The 19,962-nt window shown below is 44.8% G+C and overlaps 1 protein-coding gene across 3 annotated transcripts in view; it reads right to left on the bottom strand.

Moving 5' to 3' along the window:
• Positions 1–19,962, bottom strand: part of nrxn2b (neurexin 2b) — a 652,809-nt gene that overhangs the window by 15,890 nt on the left and 616,957 nt on the right. For all 3 annotated transcript variants that reach the window (XM_078276170.1, XM_078276169.1, XM_078276171.1), the window contains 2 exons: positions 16,042–16,131; positions 5,637–5,962 (listed from right to left, as the gene is read on the bottom strand). In XM_078276170.1, coding sequence (XP_078132296.1) covers positions 5,637–5,962; positions 16,042–16,131 — 416 coding nt within the window. The remainder of the gene's footprint in view (positions 1–5,636; positions 5,963–16,041; positions 16,132–19,962) is intronic.

Raw genomic sequence — 19,962 nt, 5'->3', positions numbered from 1 at the left:
CCACATTAACCGCTGCAGCTTCCGACAGGATGGAAACTACAGCCACCTCTGACAAACATTAAATGGAAGATTACTAACAGGCACGCTGTTAGTAATCTCTAACAGTCGCTGGGTTCATCCAAAATGAACCCAGAGTCTGTTTGTAAAATCACTTTCCTCACTTCTCTTAAGCCTCTAACCACTGTTAGCAGCGCAAGTGATCAGTTGTCTCTTGCCAAAATGAACCTTGGGAATCGTAGTTAAATTCTGCCCTTGCATGTTATAAAATCATCTACACGTAGGAGCTTTAATTCAATGTGAAGACCTACAAATTGAACATTTCTTCTGCAAGAATTGAAACACTTCTGGAACCTACAAGCCGCATTATAAAACAGAGTTGCATTAAAAGATATTACTTACTATTTTAGTAGCAACTTTATTGAAAAATTACCATTTACAAAGCAGAAATTATTACTCATAGTGCAACATAAACACTGACCAAATTTAGACATATACAGTGAATATCTGTTGTGATTGGGTTTTGAGTTTCAGTATGTGATGTACTTCTGCTTGTCCGTTTAGCTCTCATACACACCACCGCTCTTATTAAACACCCCTCTTTATTTCTGCCAAACTGCTGTCGCTGCCATAATCGTAAACAAACGACAGCACTCCCTATGCACCGCAGGCCTCTTCCCAGACAGACGTACCAGGCACCGAGTGTTTAGAAGAGCAAATATAAAAGATTTCATACTCTGACAGCTGTTCAAAATCAATGTAATCCCTAACCTTTCAGGACTTTCTTGCTTAATTTGACTCGACTATAACTGCGTGTACTCTCTGCCCTTTTATTTTCTCTCTTTTTTCGTCGAGGGGGAGCAGATGAGGCCTTCTGGTTGAATAATTAGGACTGTGGTAGCCAGCTATACGCCCCAATAATGCTTTTATATTGTGCGCACAGCAAAACATCTTCAACCGTTAAACTATCTGGATGAGTGACTCATCGGTAATGTCTATTCATTCTCAAGCACATAGCTTTCAATTCTATTTTGGGCCATTGCAACGATCTACACTATGTTCAGCTAGGTACATAATAATAATAATAATAATAATAAAGGAAAAGCTGTTACAATATGTGCACACAAAAATGGATTCTCAGCCATAAAAAGCACTCTAAAGGTGCTTTTTTTTTATGACCCAACATAAACGTCAGTCAGCAAATACAGCCCACATTAGGGCTTGTAACAACAGAGAAGCAGACGACACTCAGAGCCCTCTGCTATACTAAAAGAGTTCCAGATAATTTATCAAACGGGACCCGTCTATGGCTGCCAATTTCACATCAAGGAGCGCCGCCATAAAAGCTTGTTATATGCCGAACACGGAAGGATATTTCCGCCAAGAAGTCTGGAAGCCAGAGATATGATATTGAACTGAGCGGATGGCTACATGTGACATCTTAGAGTCAGGTTCCATTGATCTCATGTTTAGAGAGAAGATGCAGAAACACTAAACCACGGACCGTTCATCTAAAAAAGGTCATGCCAACTGGGCATGCCGGAGACGCTGCTGTCGGTGAAGGAGCTCCGACCAACCTTTAAGTCCAAAAAAATCTCACTGTCTTGTAATTACACGGCAGACTCAACCACGACTGAAAGAACGTGCCTTTGGTAAACATTTGTGAACAGGACCACCGCCAGGAGCACTGCTATGTACGGAAGAGGATTAGGGCCAATGTGAAAAATGTATTTAATCTGTTAAAGTCAGAATTCTGAGAATAAAGTCAGAGTTCTGGGTTTAAAGTCAGAATTCTGAGGAAAAAAGTCAGGTTGCATCCAGGATTCCATACTAACATGCTATTTAGTAGGCACATTTGTTTTATTTTTTGTTAGTCCGAAATCTTAGTATGAAACTAATAGTACGTGAATTGCATACTATTTCCAGTGAAATATTACAGTATGCAAACCCACGCTACGCACCTACGCTGGCATTATTATCCCACAATGCAATGCGGTAGTGACGTCAACTTTCATAACAGACAAACTGACAGCAACCGGGTCAACTCTCTAACGTCAAAAACGCTTCAATTGACATTACTACAAATAAAAATGTAAAGCCAAAAAATAAAAAGACAAAAGTATTTTGGACGATAGTATATGTACATATCAAGTACGTAGTGCGTAGTATGTGATTTCGGACGCAATCTCACGGGCCGGCTACATTGCAAGCGTAACGTACGCGGAGCGGACGTTCCAACACTACGCTTCCACTATAGTCAATGAAACTGGCTACACCGAACACGGGAGCGGCGCGTAATGGTGCGTGTGCTCCGCGGAGATCCCCTCTACAAGCGTAAATATATTACGGTCTTCTATTTATATTTTTTACGCGAGGTGTGGGCCCTTTTACACAGAAATGGATCATAAAATGTCTTTATTTCTTTTAAATTAAACTTCCGATATACAGGAAACGACTTAATGACTGTGAATGAGCGTATTGGCAGTTTTATTTCGAGAGTTTCTGTTTTCCTTTCTTGTTTCCCTCACCTGCGTCCTCTGATAACAGCTGTCAGTAGATTGACGTTTTCACAGCAATGAGCTCTCTGTCTATCCTACGCCGTGTGTGCGCAGCAGGTGTCCATCCATCCATCTTCATCCGCTTATCCGGGGTCGGGTCGCGGGGGTAGCAGCTCCAGCAGGGGACCCCAAACTTCCCTTTCCCGGGCCACATTAACCAGCTCCGACTGGGGGATCCCGAGGCGTTCCCAGGCCAGGTTAGAGATATAATCCCTCCACCTAGTCCTGGGTCTCCCCCGAGGCCTCCTCCCAGCTGGACGTGCCTGGAACACCTCCCTAGGGAGGCGCCCAGGGGGCATCCTTACCAGATGCCCGAACCACCTCAACTGGCTCCTTTCGACGCAAAGGAGCAGCGGCTCTACTCCGAGCTCCTCACGGATAACTGAGCTTCTCACCCTATCTCTAAGGGAGACGCCAGCCACCCTCCTGAGGAAACCCATTTCGGCCGCTTGTACCCTGGATCTTGTTCTTTCGGTCATGACCCAGCCTTCATGACCATAGGTGAGGGTAGGAACAAAAACTGACCGGTAGATTGAGAGCTTTGCCTTCTGGCTCAGCTCTCTTTTCGTCACAACGGTGCGATAAATTGAATGTAATACCGCACCTGCTGTGCCGATTCTCCGACCAATCTCCCGCTCCATTGTCCCCTCACTCGCGAACAAGACCCCAAGGTACTTGAACTCCTTCACTTGGGGTAAGGACTCGGCAGTAAGTCTGACTCGTTTCAGGTGAGAGTTGGCCTCCGCCAGGGCTGCGCTTTGTCACCAATCCTGTTTGTAGTATTTATGGACAGGATATCGAGGCGTAGTCGGGGTGGAGAGGGGTTGCAGTTCGGTGGGCTGGGGATCTCATCGCTGCTTTTTGCAGATGATGTGGTCCTGATGGCATCATTGGCCTGTGACCTTCAGCACTCACTGGATCGGTTCGCAGCCGAGTGTGAAGCGGCTGGGATGAGGATCAGCACCTCTAAATCGGAGGCCATGGTTCTCAGCAGGAAACCGATGGAGTGCCTTCTCCAGGTAGGGAATGAGTCCTTACCCCAAGTGAAGGAGTTCAAGTACCGCAGCAGGTGTAGCCTGTTAAAATATACACGAACGAACTGGGCCGCATATGTTACGCGCTCAATGTAGCCAAAGTGTCAGAGTTCTGTGTGTAAAGTCAGAATTCTGAGAATAAAGTCAGAATTCTGACTTTAAATTATGTGACTACTTCCAAATTTGCAAGAGTAAATGCAAAAAAAATAAATAAATAAAACATTCTTTGCACTGGGTGTCTGCAATACAAAGTGGCGTGAATTAAGCACTCGTGCCATCAACACCCTCACCTTGACTTCACTCTAATTGGCGCTCAAAATGAGACAGATCCTGCCAAGGTTTGAGATGATGATGAAGGGACAACGAGCGAGCCGGTTCTAAATATACTCCGAATCTGCTGATCTTGGATGTCAGGGACGAGTGCGTGCGGCTTGCTGTCTGATCTCGGATAAGCTTCCATGGACATGAATAGTGCTAATGAACACAATGGAATGAGAGCAATGTGCTGGTAATTGGCACCTCGCCTCTGTGTTTCCTGCGACATCAGAAAAGTTTGTTGGACTCTTGAAGCTTAAAGTATGAGATGGACAACTTTTGCAGGTATTTACAGTACAAAGTGATATGATGACATTGAAATAGCTGACATAATGTACATCCGGCGTAGACATGGAAGAAAAAGCTTTGATATCTTCCATTTATCTGATTCACACGTACTTTAAAATGCCATGCAGCAAGGTCTTTTTGTACACCACACAGCTTGTAGCTAATGATACTGGCCGTGAACTAGAGCATACACCCCCCCCCCCGGAACACACAGAGCCTGTTATTAGGTCTCTTTACGAGAGTAGTGGGTCTGGATGACCTGCTTCCTCCATCCCCCAGTATGTGGGCAACAGATCTTCCCTACTGTTTGCTAATTCTTACTTACCATGATGGCGACGGCTGGCCTTGGCACACGGGGATAATTGTCAAACTGTTAATCATAGCCTGTCACATGCGTGTGAGGGTATAAATATAAGTTTATGGCACCCTGAGTTGTTGTGCTTTTGCTGCCGTGGGGTTTCCTTCTCATTATGTTCCTTGCCCATCTCCAGCCTTTGTTGATCTGGCTGGATGTGCTGTAATTTCCAGCAGCCGCCCACGTCTGCGTGGTTTAGTCAGCCATATCTTCTTAGCGCAAATCAAAATTGCAGCGTTGATTGGTCTAATAGGACGAGCTAGACAAGGCGGCGACGTGACTCCCTCTCAGGCTGGCGGCTGTTTGAACATCTGAATGTGGCTGAAAGGCTAAGGGACGAGGCCCACGCAAAACACGGCGCCGTTGACCTTGCGGTAGGATTGACGAACGATTTCTTTTGAAATGTGTCATCCGGGGGTTACGTGGCCACACTGTTTAATCATTCAAATATTGTTTTCAGTACAAATTTTGCAAGCCAATTAAAAAGTCTCCCAAGCTCAGTGCAGGGGCAGATGTTGCAAACATTTGTGGCTCAGGCCAAACCTAGCGAGGGTCTAGCATGCTCCATTAACTGCAGCTATATAAACTATTTTTCAAGCCTTTTTTTTTAATAAGAGAATGCCTAAAAGTCTGTACATTATTTGGGAAAACATCACAGTTGCCAAGAACAAGAACCATCCTACATCCTATTTTGTATCTTCATCATTTTTAAACCAGAACACAACAAATGTTGAGGATGACTACTTTTCACTTCTGCCACCTAAACAGAGGCAAAAATGGTCAGAGGTTACTATTTTCAAGTTACGTAACATAAGTAGGGTAGAAATTTGGCTTAGACAGCATTACTGATCTTAAAAACCTATTTTCAGAGAACGAATGTGCGATATTCCCGCAGTAATAGAACTTTTGCTCCATTGATTTGCCGGATTCATTCAGAGACTGAGGGAAAATGACACAAAGTTCTTTTAAAAACCTAAAAGATTCAGGGCTCAGTGACTCAACGGCAGCCTTCTTTCAGCTGCGCTTTGTTTCGGCTTCTCGGTACGAGTCGTGTAAACCCGCTCGGATCCCAAACTCGTCACTGCTCACCTGCGTGACACTGTCCCTCATGGTGGGCGAGCGCTGTTTGCGGGTGGTGGTCGTGGCCATGGTGGTGGTTGTCTCCATGATCGTGGTGGACATGTCGGCCAGCGGGGTGGTGGAGGTGGTGTCGGTAGTGAGGACCGAGGGCACGTCGCCCACCAGCCGCAGGTTACCCTGGGTCTGGACGTTGGGGTCGCCCTCGGCCGCCAGTTTGAGCACCTGCAGGCCGTTGTAGTACAGGCCCGAAATCTGGCCCTGGAAGTGGCGCCCCTTATCTCCACCGCCACCAATTTTGATGAACGCCTGGCTGTTGAAGATGGTCAACTGGCGACCTGATAACGTGAGCGATAAGGAGGATGAAGAAATGATGGAGAGAGAGAGAGAGAGAGAGAGAGAGGAAGTGTGGGTAAGAGGAGAGAAACCATGAACAGAGGGAAAGAAAAGAGAGAGAGAAAGGGCAAAGAATACTAATCAGTCAAGATCTCTGGGTTAGCTTGCACATGAAACACAAAGTAACACAGGGGCACAAAACTGGGACATAGAGGGACTGTTTCAATCACATGGGATTTCCCGGGCAACACTTTAGGGAGATTGGACCCTGGTTTTGCTGCCGCTGCAGCCATTATGGGGATGGGGACGTGCCGCTTTCTCAGAAAAGGCCCTCTGAATGTGGCAGTCGTATAAATTGCGGAGGCAGTTGCGGCTTGACCCTGAGACTAAAGGTCCACCGCGAAATGCATCTAATTTGCCCCGAGATGGAATATATTACAACAATGCTGGGTCTGTGTCATTGACCTGCGATGCACCTGAGCCGCACGATGATAAAGTGCCTCTGCCAGTGGGGAAAGAATGTCGCCCCGCTCTGCTATCCAAAGCGGGAAAATAAGATCCTCATTGGAAGGAAATGTTTAATTCAGCAGGGGCTCTCCCTCTCTGTGGTCATTACCATTCATCTGGAAGGATGGATGGAAGCATGAAGGGAGGAGAAGGTCGACCATTTAACCAGGGTCCAATACTAATGTGCTACCGGGACTTGTGGTGAAGGGTTTGGAGTGGGGGCGGTCTAACATGGGTGTCGTTTTTCTGCCTGTATTTTCTTAAGCTGATGGTTATATTTTTCATTTTTCTGTCCCACATTTGCATCCCCCGGCTCTCCTTGGGGACATCCCACCTCTTGGACCCCTGTTATGAGTCATGTGGATATGAGAGAAGATGGAGAGGGGAGGGGAGTATTATTGCGGGATACTGTTGGAAGGAAGTGGGTTAAAAACAGACCCAATGAGGTAAATACTCAGAGGAGAAAGATGGGAGAAGGAAGAGCAAGGAGATTTTATGGATAAATCAATCGGTGTAAGGAAAGAGGGAGCGTGTTTGTTTGTGAAAGGGATACTACACTAATGTGTGCATCTGAGAGCAAAACATAGACTCTAGAGATGGCGTGGTATGGACCACAGAAACGAGAGACCCCTCTGGCCTGATGGGAGTGTGTATGCAGTTTGGACTACGGCTGCGTATGTCCGCACCTCGTGCAGACTTGCCAACAGCATCTCTTCTAACTCCATGCATGTTTGAAATTATAAATATCAACTTTTGCCTTCTAACGGGCTTAAGAACATCAATCTATGCTGTTGCTAAACCCGAATCGGTGTGCTGCCGATTAAGATCTGGATCCGAGAATATCATGAAACATGTTTCTTTGTCGTGGCTGTCGATACGTCTTCATCTTTGTACTATACTGTTGTGTATATTGTTGTCAAACTTTCTTTTTTTTTTTCTCTCTTTTTGAGCGCAGCTGCTCAGGAACGCAAATGAATTTCAGTGTAAATTGACAATAAAGTTGTATCGTTATCTTATGTATTTTTCCTGAAACTGGCTTCTTTGTATTTGGTTGTGTTTAATGATGACGAATGAATCCTCGGGATATCTTTTGAATGTTGCTATTGTTTTCGCTGTGGGATTGCAACCCGGTAAAGACAGCCTTCTACTCATCAGCGTGGAGACACTAGGGACAGGCCTGGGTCCCATTTGTTTTCAATTAAAAGAGATGAAAGGGTACTTCATCACTGTAATTATGATTAACTGTCCGTCTATATGGGTGCACTCGTTCGGACATGTGTGTAACACCCAGGTGGGTGGGGCTATCAGACAAATAATGTCGATTAATGCACATGCGTGTGTGTGTGGGTGTTAAACCACATGTTCAGTGTATGTAAATCTGTAAGTTTTAAGTAATGGAGAGATACATCTATTCCACCGAGATGGGCCATTACATGTGTCATCCCATTATCAGATCATTAGGCCCACTAGGGGCCCACAAGGGACCCGGCTCCCGTCTCGTAACTTCATAATGATGAGACTTAATGTCTGGCATATGCACTGTTGACATAATGGCTGAGTCGCACTCTATTATCTCATTACTAAGCATGTTTGGTGTGGGAGTGATAATGGGGGAAAAAAGGGAATGGGAAAGCATGGTGAGGGACAGATTGTCAAATTGTGGACATCAGCGAGGAAAATACAGGAGAATTACCATGCGTGTGTACATACAGGAAACCTTGAAACATCACAAAAGATCACATGAACAGTCTCAGTCCACCTCCCCCACCCCATTTCACTCTTCCAGTGTCCTTGTCAAGAGGACACATGCACACACAGCCACACGTCTGCCCAGAGGGTCTCCCATTTCAAGCAGCCCCAGTCGGCCCCCACTCTCCAGTAAAGGCTCGTTGAATGCAGAGGCGTTGAGGGGACACACCGTCACATCTGTATTCCCGAATGTTACCCGTCCTCTTGCTTTACCAAACTGCTCAAGTTCCTTTAAAAATGCAAGACTCTCCGTGTTTGTGTGAGCAGCAACTCCAAGTCCGAAGATGATCTGTTCAGACGGGGCGGTTTACTCCTGGGGAGTATTGGTGTCACAGTTACACTGTGAGCCAGTGACACAGGCATAAGTAAGGCATATTGACAAGCGGCTTATGATTATGATGCAGAGTGGCGGGTGGGGGGGTTAGTTCGAAAGTCGGTGTCCAAGAATCCGTTGGGTGACCTATATAATACTACATTGCAACTGCAGCGTGCCACAAAGTCCTCCTCCGTTGACAAAAATCGCAGGAAGGCGAGCCTGGAGCGCGGGAGAGTGCTGCGACGGCCATTTGTGCGTTCTTCCCGTCTGAGACGGAGCAAGAAAAAAGGAAGAAGAAAGGTGCCCTCTAGACTAGATGAAGGGAAATCAGTGTTTGTTTCTTTAGAGCTGTCTGGCCAGGATGAGACTCTAACAGGGCTTGATGAAGTTATTGTTTCAGGGTCTGCCGGGTCAAATCAAAAGTGACATGTGGTTTTAGAGCCAATTTGGGCGACGGGCAGGAGCAGGGGGGTGGGGTGGGGATGGAGGGCTGGGTAGGGTAGAACCAGAAGCCTCTGCATGACAAGCAATCCCAGCGCCTAATATGACAGAGCTGGATGTGGCGGCGCTACGGAGGAGAGGGTGTGTGTGCGTGTATATAATAACTTATGAAATATGTCAGTGAAATGACCTTTATGTGTGTGATATTTGGCCTTTTCAAGTAGTGTGTATTTGCGCAACATTTATTTACATACGCCATTCCCTTGTGTGCGTCTGTATGTGTGTTTTGACAGCACACGGGGTTGGCAAATTGATGAGGGTCTATAGGACCAGTTTGGGGGGGATTGGGTGGCTGCTGCCTCGTCTCTCTCCCCGGGGCTCTTATAGTGACATTATAGGCATTTAATGGGCAGAGGCTTGGGATTGGATGATTCAAACATATTCAGGTACTCTGTGTATGAAATGGATGACAAAGCATAATAATACTAAAAAAAAACTGTATTAATTGCAAGGCTGTCATTGTTCTGCACATTTAAACTAACAGCCATGCTAGCTCTTCTGAGAGGCTACACTTAGGCATAGCGGTGCTTTGAGCTAAATGCTAACGTCACCAATGACAATGCTAACAGGCTGATGATTAGCTGTTCAAATGTTTACTATGTTCACAATCTTAACATGCTAATTAGCATTGAACACAAGTATAGCCGAGGATGATGGGAATCTTCGTCTTCCATCTATGTATCCATTAATCTATCTATCTATCCATCCTTCCATCTATCTATCCATCCCTCTGTCTGTCTGTCTGTCTGTCTCTCTCTCTATCCATCCATCCATCTATGTATCCACCCATCCTCAGAGATACATCTGAGAGGTTAGAGAGGTTACTTCTTTCTTCTTAGTAGCTGATAGCCTAGCAGCTGCAGAGGAGGCCACTGAGAAGTGTTCAGATAAACAGTAAATCATCACTTTTAAAGAAACTGATCTGTAACATGGCATTTACTTCATTTGGAACTGACCGTTGGGCAGCTCCTGAGTTATTGAATGCATGAGAGAGAGGAAAGTAGAGGTTGGACAGGGACTGAGAGAATGGGGGCATGAGAGATGACAGGGGCAAGGGAGGATGACAGACGAGTGGGGCAGAGAAAGAGCGAGCCTGCGTGAGGACAGAATGTCAAAGAGACGGAGCGAGGGTATGGAGGGAGGGACGGAGGGAGCGGATGACAGGCCTGATAAAAAGAACAAGAGGAATCATGCAGTTAAAGACGGTGGCTGAGGAAGAGAAAGACGTACAGTAACACACAAGAGTAAGATGGTAAGAAAAAGAGAGAAGGGATGGCAATGGCAAAAGAGGTACAAAAAATAAATGAGGTAGAGGAACGTGTGCCCCATGTAGAGTCACCTTCAGCTTCCCTACACTCTTTTTCAAGTGCAGTCAGCTAATCACATGGCTAACCGTGTGGTCAAGTATGACGGTGAAATCCCACTAAAAGAAATGCAAAGTTCAGCTTTGATTATTTTCTTTAGGATGAAACTGAATCGCTTTGCAAAGCATTGTGGGATAGCAGCTGACATGATACTGACCGGCGAGGAGACTTCCAGTGGGTAATGCGAGATCATTACCCGCAATTAAGGTGTGCTCACTTAAGGTTTTATCTGCGAATAAAGTTAGATAATCTAGACTAGGGGCTTTCTGGCTCAGTCGGACTTTGACCCAATGGTGCCAATGTTTCCAGATCCGAGCAATTCCTTTAGTGAGTGCAATGTTATCCTGGCAGACAGAAAGATGAAGAAGATGAAAGATGCAATAAACCAGACGGTGCGTTTCTGTAGGTAATGCAAAAGTGTGCCTGAGGATTTTTCTAATGAAAGACCACAGAGGTTGTATCCGTTGGGTGCAGGTTGCATCACATCTTGTCTTGATGTCAGTTACTTAACAATTCTTCAGCCAAAAGTAAACTGCCCTAGTGAGCAGGTATAGTAAGTTTTCCGGTTGCGGCTCTACATCGACGTGCCATCCTCCTTTACTGTTTTTTTTTCAAAACATAGATGAATTATGGCCGGTAATTACTAGCTGGGGGAGTGGGCTGGGCTTGGCCCTCGCTCGACAGGCTAATGCACAGATTGCTTGTCAGAGGCTGTGGGATAATGGCTGTGTGTCTGCTACAACCCCCAGAATGGAGGTGGAAAGGATGGGAGGGGACCAGGGGGCTTGGTACTGGCTCTGAGCAGCTGACCTGGAGGAGGCAACTGTCGGAAGGGAGGGGGGAGATGGGGAGGATGATCTAAGTGTACCCAACCCCAGTGCAGGGATATATGAACAGGACTGCAGCTGGAGAGAGAGCAGTGTCTCTCTCGCTCCACCGTCGTCATCACGCCTCTCTCATCCTCGTCCTACTCCTGTTATCTCACAGAGAGGAGGGATGCCATATGGTTGCAAAGGAGCTTCTATCTCAAATGTTCTCTCTTAGCTGAGCTGCAGGGTGGGAGGGACGGCCCAGAATTCACCCCAGTCAATCCACTGCTTTGTGATGTGCGGAACTGAAAGTTGGGACTGTTTGCGCGCACAGTCTTTGTGGGTTTGTGTTCACAAATCCTCCATGCGCCTGTAGAATTTCGAGTATCCGTATCAACAAACAAGAACTCCCCCTATTTTCCATTTTCTTCTCTATAGAAAAAAGACAAAAAGAAAAGGGAGAAAGTCGAAGGAGACTGGAGCAGAATGGGGGTGGGGGTGGGATGCTGACAAAGTCGATTATGAATTGTTCCCAAGTTATCTCCTCGGCGCAAGGCTCTCTTTGGTAATTAAGAGCATTTTTATTTTTTACTCCTCAGAAGTTGGGCTGCTTTGGGTAGAACACTATGAATTAATTGTGTTTGACAATGGAGATGCCAGACTGAAAGCCTTGCGAGGCAGCATGGCACCCTGAGGTCCTTAAAGGCAGCCGAGGGCGCCGCCGAGACGGTGGATCTGCTCTACAGGACTCTACAAACAGTAGATTGGATTTATCAGATGGGGCTCTATCTCTGATCCTATATCTGTACATAGATCTTAAGAAGGCAACACTGTCGAGGCAGAGTCACAGAGAGAGATAGCACGCTGGTTAGCTGGGAACAATCGTCTCTCTTTTTATTCACTCCAGCTGTGACTGTGCTGTTTTAGGCCATTTCATGGTAGGGGACCATGAAATAACAGCAAAGTGTCTCTTCTTTTTTCAGAGGCGCCTTTTTTGCAGCAGCCGCTTTTCTACTCACGAGCAAGCACGTTCAAAATTCATACAATTTCCCCCCTTACTTCCCTTAAATATGGCCATAATAGTGCATCGAGATCAAATGACAACAAGATAGTAACTCAGCGGGTTACAAAGCTCCCCATGGGGGTTTGCTGAAAGACAGACGGCCCGATGCAAGAGAGAGAATCTCTGAAATCAAGCTGGGATCAGGAATAGCAGATCTGGACCAATGCCTGGCCTGGAGATGTTGATTTGGGCTCTGGCCTCACACCAAGTGGAGGACTTGATTGCCTTTGATTAGGGAAGAGGGGAGCTCACAGCAGACCATTAAACACTGAACATTAAACCTGCTTCTCTGGCTCTGCTACAGCTTTTAGGGCACAGAAACCCCGTGTTGTAGTATGGATCGTCATGCTTTTGGAGAGCTCCAGTGGGCTAGACTCCTCGCCGGAAGAAGATATAAAGCTCTGATTCTTCAGGAAGCTTTATTGGCTTCCTTGCTTATCTGCCAAAGGGAACAACTTAAGGAGAACTCATTCTTGTTCGTTATTTGTAATCTTGATTAGTGGAGCTCCCTGATGAGATCAGGAAGCAGAAACACATTAATGTTGTTTCTGACGAAACAGGGCGCACTGATGTAGAGAAATGCTTGCCAAGTTTTTAGTGAGGGCTGGCGTTGACGGTCAAGGGAAAATAAAGAAAAAAGGAATAAAAGGAGAGAGAGGGGAAGGAAGGGCAGGAGCAGAGCAGAAAACCTGCGATGACAGATCCATCAAGGCGAGAGAAAGACGCAAGGGAAAAAAGGCGATGCAAGTTTTGGCTCGGATAGAGCTGTTGCAAACTTTTGGCACACTGATTTTTCCCCTCCATTGGGTCTCTGTAATGGCTGCCGTTTTGGATTTAGTCAGCGGGCACAGAGTCAGGCCGGAGATGCTCACTCTGATCTGCCTCACACGCGGTAGCCGCGATGGGATAAGAGCTTTCGGAATGAGAGCTTTCGAAATGAGACGCAGTGGGACAGTGCGGTGCCACGGCACAGCTCGGCTCCAATGACTTCCATTATATCCCAGTGTGACTAAAACACAGATTTGTCAGGAGGCGATTACTGCTCCTATTCCGTTCCTGTCCACACATGAACATTATCGTGAGTACCAATGAGATCTGCCTGAGAGATGTGGAGCTTTTCCACGCTCATTGGATCTGACAGAACTGATGGAACATCGAAGGAGAGGGGATCCGTGGGGCTGATTGTTTTGTGCACTCTGGTGAAGACACTTTGAGCCCTTCGTGTAATAAAAATCAACACATATTGGAGACCAAAAACCCCACACTGGTAACACAGCCTGGACTATTACTGGACATCTATTACAGGATGAATGGCCCAGGCTGTTTACCACACGACTCGTTCAAATGTCCACACACTGTACACCTTTCACCCTGCGTAGCAAATGACATACAAAACACTACATTCAAAACACATTCCTTAGTGGTGAAAACAATAAATGTTAAAGGGACCTCAATTTCAAACACGTTTTGTTGAAATGATCCACAGCAGATACGTTCATTCATTTTTGAATTTGGTGTTCAGTTGTTTGCTTTTGTTTTAACCCTCTGAGTTTTGCAATGGCGTGGAGAAAAGGGGACGAAGATGCCAGCTGGAGATTTGTTTCTTTTAGTAAAAAGTTAGAACTTAAGTTAGCTTTTTGGTTTTTTTAGTTTGTTTTTGTCCCAAGCGATCGCCGCGACCTGTCCAAGTTCTTCCAAATACTGACATCCAGGTCCAATTGTGTTCAAATGTTAAACGTAATTTATAACAAGGTTATAACTGAGGGCTCTCTGAATTTGTCTCCAGCAGGGCGAAGCTGGAAAAGGTGTCCAGAATGGTTTCAATTTGCAAGTGGAAGGTGGGGAAGTCGTGAGAGAAACCCTCAGTGGTTAGTGTGGGTGGCGTTTGATTTGCTGTTAGGTGGTTAGATTCTGTTTAGAGGTTTTCTTAGCTTTAAGTTCTATCCGCTTCCTTATCAAAGCAACAAACGGCTTTAACCCTTTGAGCTCGGAAATGTCCGCTAATCCCCCTCGTAATCTAGACTAACATGTCTTGTGTGCAAACGGTATCTTACAAATTTCCAAAACCACTGTGCCTCTTCAGTCCAGGACGTGTGTTTGACATTTCTTTAACGAATCCAATTGAAAATTAACTTAAAAAAAACAAAAAAACAACACCCTGATCAAAGTCCTCGCTCGAGGTTTGATGGGGGAGGGGTGTGTCTTCCTGCTTTGTTAATGCTCAAACGATACAAGAAAGAGAATAATGCATTCCTTTTCAAGCTCGTTCTCTTTAGACTTTCATGATATGCACAAATTATTTTGTAAGTGGATGAGTAATTTTTTATTGATCCAGTTACTCATTCAACTTTCATCTCCCGAGCCTTTTCTGATTCCTATTTGTGTCTTAACTACACTCAGAAAGAAGTGCAATCCCCCGACGTACCGGAGGAGAGCAGAGATTAATGCAAGGATTGTTTTGTTTCCATGAAATAAATATACAGGCGCTTCATTCATCTTGTTTGTCCGACACATGAATACTTCATTTTGCTCTCAGAGACAGACTTTATCTTCTGAATTCATCACCGCGTGTGCTATGGTTCACAATGCCGTTTTGAAAAACGATTGGCTAAAGCTCGAAGCTCTAAATGTCTGATAATCTCAATACATCTCTTACGGAAAGAGAAAAGATAATGCAAACCGTACCGTCAAGACTAAGAGCTTTGGACATTCTGATCATCTACACCAAAACCATCCGTTTAGATGGATTCTCATCCTATACTGTGGGGTTTATTCTGCTAAATGCTACTGTATGTGCTCTTGTTTGAAACTACCACACTATACATGTATGTCTGCAATGCTTTCACTATTTTAAGACTCGGCTCTATTTAGCTGTCTTTCTGATATATATATATATATATATATATATATATATATATTTTTAGAATCAACCACCTTCAGCAGCACAAACACACGGCACAAGACAAAGACAAAGAGGTTGGGACATTTGGCACTCAAAGGGTTAAAGGATCGCCACTTTGACGGGACCACATTCGACACTTCTGGCACTAGTTATGCGCAACGTTGGGTGCAAAATGTGCGCCCACATGCTGCAAATGAATGTAGACTGATTACTGAACAAACACTTCAACAGTCCCTTTAACTTTTAGTGACTTTCATGGAGGGGGATTCTTTGTTTTGTTTTTTCTTGGAAATCCAGTAAGAGTTGTTGGTTTTCATGAGGAAATTCACATTCAGCCAACAAAAGACACAGGAAAGAAGCAAACGGAATCAGTAGGCTATTTACATGTAGTTAGGTTATTAGGGGGTTATGTCGGGTTATTTGGGGGTTAATTCTCTGAAGAGATGCAGCCCCAGCTTAAGGTGCTTTGGATATTGGTCCCCAATGCTAGAGAATGGCGTTATTATTATTGAAAACTATACACCGCCATTGTTGTTGCCAATTATTACACAGTGAACTGTCACAACTGGGCAAGCGGGGTTGTAAAATGATGGCAAATAGTATATGATAAAACAACAATGTATCTTCCAATAATGTTGGGTTAGTTTTCAGATACCAATTGAGATAAGGAACACTGAATGAAATGAGTTACGATATATCAGCCAATTATTATTATGGCATGTTAAATCTGCGGTGGGTTATAGGGGACCTACAGTTCTGTTAAAGAGCCAAATCACATTCACCCCTGTTGGCACTGCACCTCCTCCAGAGTGGTGGTTAACGGTAGGTTAGGCGGTTAGATCATTAGTGGAGTTAAAGGGATTTTATTACCTTTGTCGAGTAGCCACTCGTCAACTACCCGACCAAGTCGGTATGGGATTCTTTGTCTAGCAATAGCCAGGCGCTCATTATCAAAGTTCCCTTTAAGAAATTTGGAGAAGACAAATTAAGAGAGGTTACAAAGAAATCTGGAAGTTGAAAGGTTAGAAGGTTAGAAGGGCAACATAGCAAACGTTTAGCAAAGTTATGTACTTTAAATCAGCTTTAGTTCGGACAGGAAGAACTTGAGGATGTGTTTTTTTGGGCTGGGTTGTTAGGTTAGACAAGTTAACAACATTCTAGTTACCTTGAGTTTAAGTGCTTTTTTACGTTAAACAGATTTATGAATTATTTAGATATAGTATGATAGCTGTCCGCAAAGTGAATACACTTTAGAAATGCATTAGCAGTAGTGAGGAAAATTAAGCTAGAATCACACACAGAACCAGCAATCATGGAACAACAGCATTACAACACTGTGAATGAATAAAGCAGGAAAGAAAACATTTCAGTGTCAGCAATAAAGCATTGTTATTTCACATGAGCATTAGATAATCACACAGCGCTAAAACACATTTCATGGTTGTTTCACAGAAGACATGTTTTAGTTCCCAATGCACACAAAGAGTTTGCAATTAGAAAATCATCACCCCCCCAATTCTGACAACAGGATGGGCTTTACGGACTTCACTTTGAATCCTCTACTTCAACTAAAGCGGGAAGGATTTAGTGAAACCGTCAGCAGTGTTTTTCTTCAGTGTCCCCCCTCCCCTCTGCATTAATTGAGCACTTCTCAGTGGCACTTGGCAATTAGCATCACTTCATCAACGTGTCAAAGAAGTTCCATCGTCGCTGTGCAAACTTATTATCCCTCACTTCACTTCAATCAACCTCTGGGTCACGCTGCGCACGCCTCCGGCACTGTCAATAAGACAGAGCTGGAATTAGGGGAGATGAGGGCCGATGGTAGCCAGGCTGGGGGTTTGATGAAGTCTAAAGTGGTGGCAATGTCAGAGGCTTAATTAGGATTTATTGTCTATGTCAAACGGCAATCTTTCGCAGATTATAGGCTATGCTAGCACAGTGATTCTTAAAAAATGGGGCCAGGGAATCCCAGGTGTCCTGAAGGAGGGACAAAGTTCTGGGGAGTTCCCAGGAAATAAGGAACATGCTATTATTATTATAATTTACTGGAAATTATCCAACTTATGAGTAAGAAACTAGATCAAAAACGTGTGACTTGCTACATACAATGTGATACAATTTAACTTTAAGGGCTCTAAGTAGCCTACAATGTACTTAATCATCCCCCACTACCCCAAGCACCACAGAACTCACCACCAGAGAATCAAGCTACTTATGAGTCCAAAGCCCCTTTCACACATGATCTGCAACCCTGAAATTATCTAGACTTTACCCAGAGGAGCTGTATGTGAGAACGCAAATATCCTAATCAGTTGGACCGGGCATGTTACAGACTTTACCCTGCCAGCTCCATAGTACCAAGTCTGTGATATGTCCGTTTGAGCCCATGTGTGAATACAGCAGGCCATTGTCCGCCGAATTCACAGCGAGAATTGATAATGTCTCTATCGTGCGGCTCGCGCGAAACCAGAAGATAAACATCCAAGGGTGAAGAAGAAGAGTCATACACACAAAGATGGGAACTTCTGCCAGTAAAAGCAGACTAAATCTTCAGACAAATTCAAGGAACGGCAAGAGACTCGTTTTTTTGTGAGCAAATTACGAACCGGCTACATGACGGCGGTGTAATCCGCTTGATGACCTACCTCCTGCTCGCTCTACCGAGTGCAAGTGTGGTAACACTTTTCGAAACTCCACGCAGACCATTGGCTACAATATAAAATTATTCCGAGGCCAAAGTGGCCGCGGTGCGGTACTTCCTATGAAACAAGCCAGGCACCACAGTGTTCTCTAAGCCCTGGTGACTGACTGACAGGCTGGAAGTTGTAAAGCAAGGCAGCTTTATTTCTATAGCACATTTCAGCAACAAGGCAATTCAAAGTGCTTTACATAAAACATTAAAAGAGCAGTTAAAAAGAGATAAAACGGGCTAAAATAGAATAAGATATAAATACAAGAATAACAGTTCCAGTGCATTGTAGGAAATTAATAATTGTTTGATAGTAGAACCGGTGTGGGAGGTGTTGTATTTTGAGTGGTGTGTCAAATGCTCTAAATAAATAATTTAATTATTTTTACAACTGAAATAAATTTTTTGCTATTACTTAGGGAAAGTACCGAAAAAAGGTACCATTGGTTACCGGAACCAAATTTCAGTTATCGGTAAAAATGTGAACGGTACCCAACCCTAGTTGTGTGCTACATGTGAGAAAGGGAAACTGATTCTGCAGACATTGTCTGGAGTTCATATAAGAAAACGGCTCAAGGAGCTTCTATTTACTCCTGGCTCTGTTATAATTAGCCACTGTAAGCCAAACACATAATTGCGGTGAAATAGACACTTTAGTGATGAACTGTTGCTGTGATTTCAGTCGTAAATAAACACTGAACAGCACCTCAAAAGTCTCTGACAACACAGCATAAGCAATTTCAGGCCTAGATGTGAGTCTGGTATGAAATGTTGGAGAGCAATTGGCTGATGAAATTGTCTGCAGAGAGCCAAGTTACAGACTGAAGTAAAGTTTGGGACCGAAATCTTAACAGAAAACAGACGAGTTTGAAAGTACACCCTGCATCCTAACTAGTTTACTTTGATTCCCCCCCCCCCCCCCCCTTACTGCTCTGTGCTGCTGCAGTGATCTAAAATAGACCACCACTCAGTTCTGCAGTACCTACTTCCACTCCCCAGGGGTCTCTCTACCCACGCCTGCCTGCCTGCGCAATAATGGCTCACACAGGCCGAGGAGGAGTGCATGTGTGCGTGAGCATACTCTATATGAACAGTAGTTTGTGCATGGGTAAAGAGGGACACTGAGAAAGTGGAATGAAAGATAGCTGGCAGGTGGATGGAGAAGTATATAGAGGACAAGAGTAGGCGGTTCCAATGTACTATACAGTATGACTCAGTGTCATTCATATGCTGCGCATGTAGCTCTCCCTGTTCATATGGGAGTGAACAGGAAATGACAGATTGTGGGTGTATTCATCTTTCTATAATATATAATTGCATATAGTAATGATGTTGTTATTACCTGCAATAATACCTAAATTAACCCTACAAGGTGGAGCCATTTAACTTCAAACCATCTGTAGTGGCAGCAAACTGTTCTGAGAACTGTGTTGCAGCATGTTAGTGTGACCAATTACATGCATGTGTTCACACTGCACGTAATATTAGCTAGGTACCACTGTGCCTTCTGGAAAGGCAGTGCAGCAATTACAGTGCACCACACACACAACAAACACACAAACACAAACACAGCCTTATTTCAGAGATGACATGGGCACTCTGCAGCAATCACTGAAGCAGAGAAGGAGAGGCAGATGCTGCTGGTAGCACAGAAAGAAGAGAGGGAGAGGGGGTGAAATGGGGGGTGGTGGTTGCTGAGAAAAGGCGATCCAAATAATAACAAAGTGAAGGGAAAATAGTGGGAGGCAGCAGGCCCTTAGTGAGATGAATCAATCCTACGTGAATGTTCTCCTCCTGCTGCTGCTGCATCTGCTATCTCATCCACAAATTTGACTAAACCTCCTCCCTCTTCAAGCTTTCTTGTCGGAATCCCACCGAGGCTCCCAGTAATCCAATGAAGGGTCCATTTTATCATCCAAGTAATAGTTGGTGAGGAGTATCAACTGGAGCTGTGTAGCTGTCCCTCTAGTGGCAGCTGTTAGACACTGCAGTCAGGAAACTACTCAAATGGTTCCCCCCTCCCTTTCCTCTGTGCCTCCTCTTTGGAACGTTTCCTTCCATTTTTTGCTTCCATCGCTCTTTCCTTAATTACCCTACGT

The sequence above is a fragment of the Sander vitreus genome, chromosome 19, assembly GCF_031162955.1.
Source record: "Sander vitreus isolate 19-12246 chromosome 19, sanVit1, whole genome shotgun sequence".
NCBI classification, from domain to species: Eukaryota; Metazoa; Chordata; class Actinopteri; order Perciformes; family Percidae; genus Sander; species Sander vitreus.
The sequence above is the reverse complement of the archived record's forward strand: the minus strand, read 5'-3'. Positions and strand labels throughout refer to the sequence as shown.